Here is a 387-nt window from a genome sequence, read left to right on the forward strand (position 1 = left end):
GGACGGCAAGAAGCTGACATCGGGACTGATTCGGTTTGGAAAGGGCAGTGCAGGGCTGAAGGTCTCAGGCCGCCCATGAGCTGATTTTTCTCCCAGTGTGGCCTCAGCTTAATGCAAGGTCCTGGAACGTCACTGCAGCCGCCGAGGCGAGAACAGAGCGGGAAGCCTTGCCAGCGAGCTGGGGGACGAGGCCAGCCTCCGCAGGAAGCAGTCGCCTGTCCAGCACGCGGGAAGGGCTTCCACCAGGCTGAGCGCCCCAGGCCCCCGCAGCCCACACAGGCTGCCCCGCACCTGTCTGCCAAGCTGCCACACGTGGCCACTCCCTCGGCAGATGCCCCGGGGTTCGGGGTCTGTCGCAGGCACCCCAAGCAGGCCTGCTGGCAGCTC

At 66.4% G+C, this 387-nt stretch overlaps 1 protein-coding gene across 2 annotated transcripts in view; it reads right to left on the minus strand.

Annotated features, from left to right (window-relative positions):
- Positions 1 to 6: 6 nt before the first annotated feature.
- Positions 7 to 387, minus strand: part of LOC111731449 — an 8,515-nt gene continuing 8,134 nt past the window's right edge. For both annotated transcript variants that reach the window (XM_023523057.1, XM_023523058.1), the window contains one exon: positions 7 to 374. In XM_023523057.1, coding sequence (XP_023378825.1) covers positions 130 to 374 — 245 coding nt within the window. In that variant the 3' untranslated portion in view covers positions 7 to 129. The remainder of the gene's footprint in view (positions 375 to 387) is intronic.

Source organism: Pteropus vampyrus, unplaced genomic scaffold (genome assembly GCF_000151845.1).
Source record: "Pteropus vampyrus isolate Shadow unplaced genomic scaffold, Pvam_2.0 Scaffold376, whole genome shotgun sequence".
Lineage (NCBI taxonomy): Eukaryota > Metazoa > Chordata > Mammalia > Chiroptera > Pteropodidae > Pteropus > Pteropus vampyrus.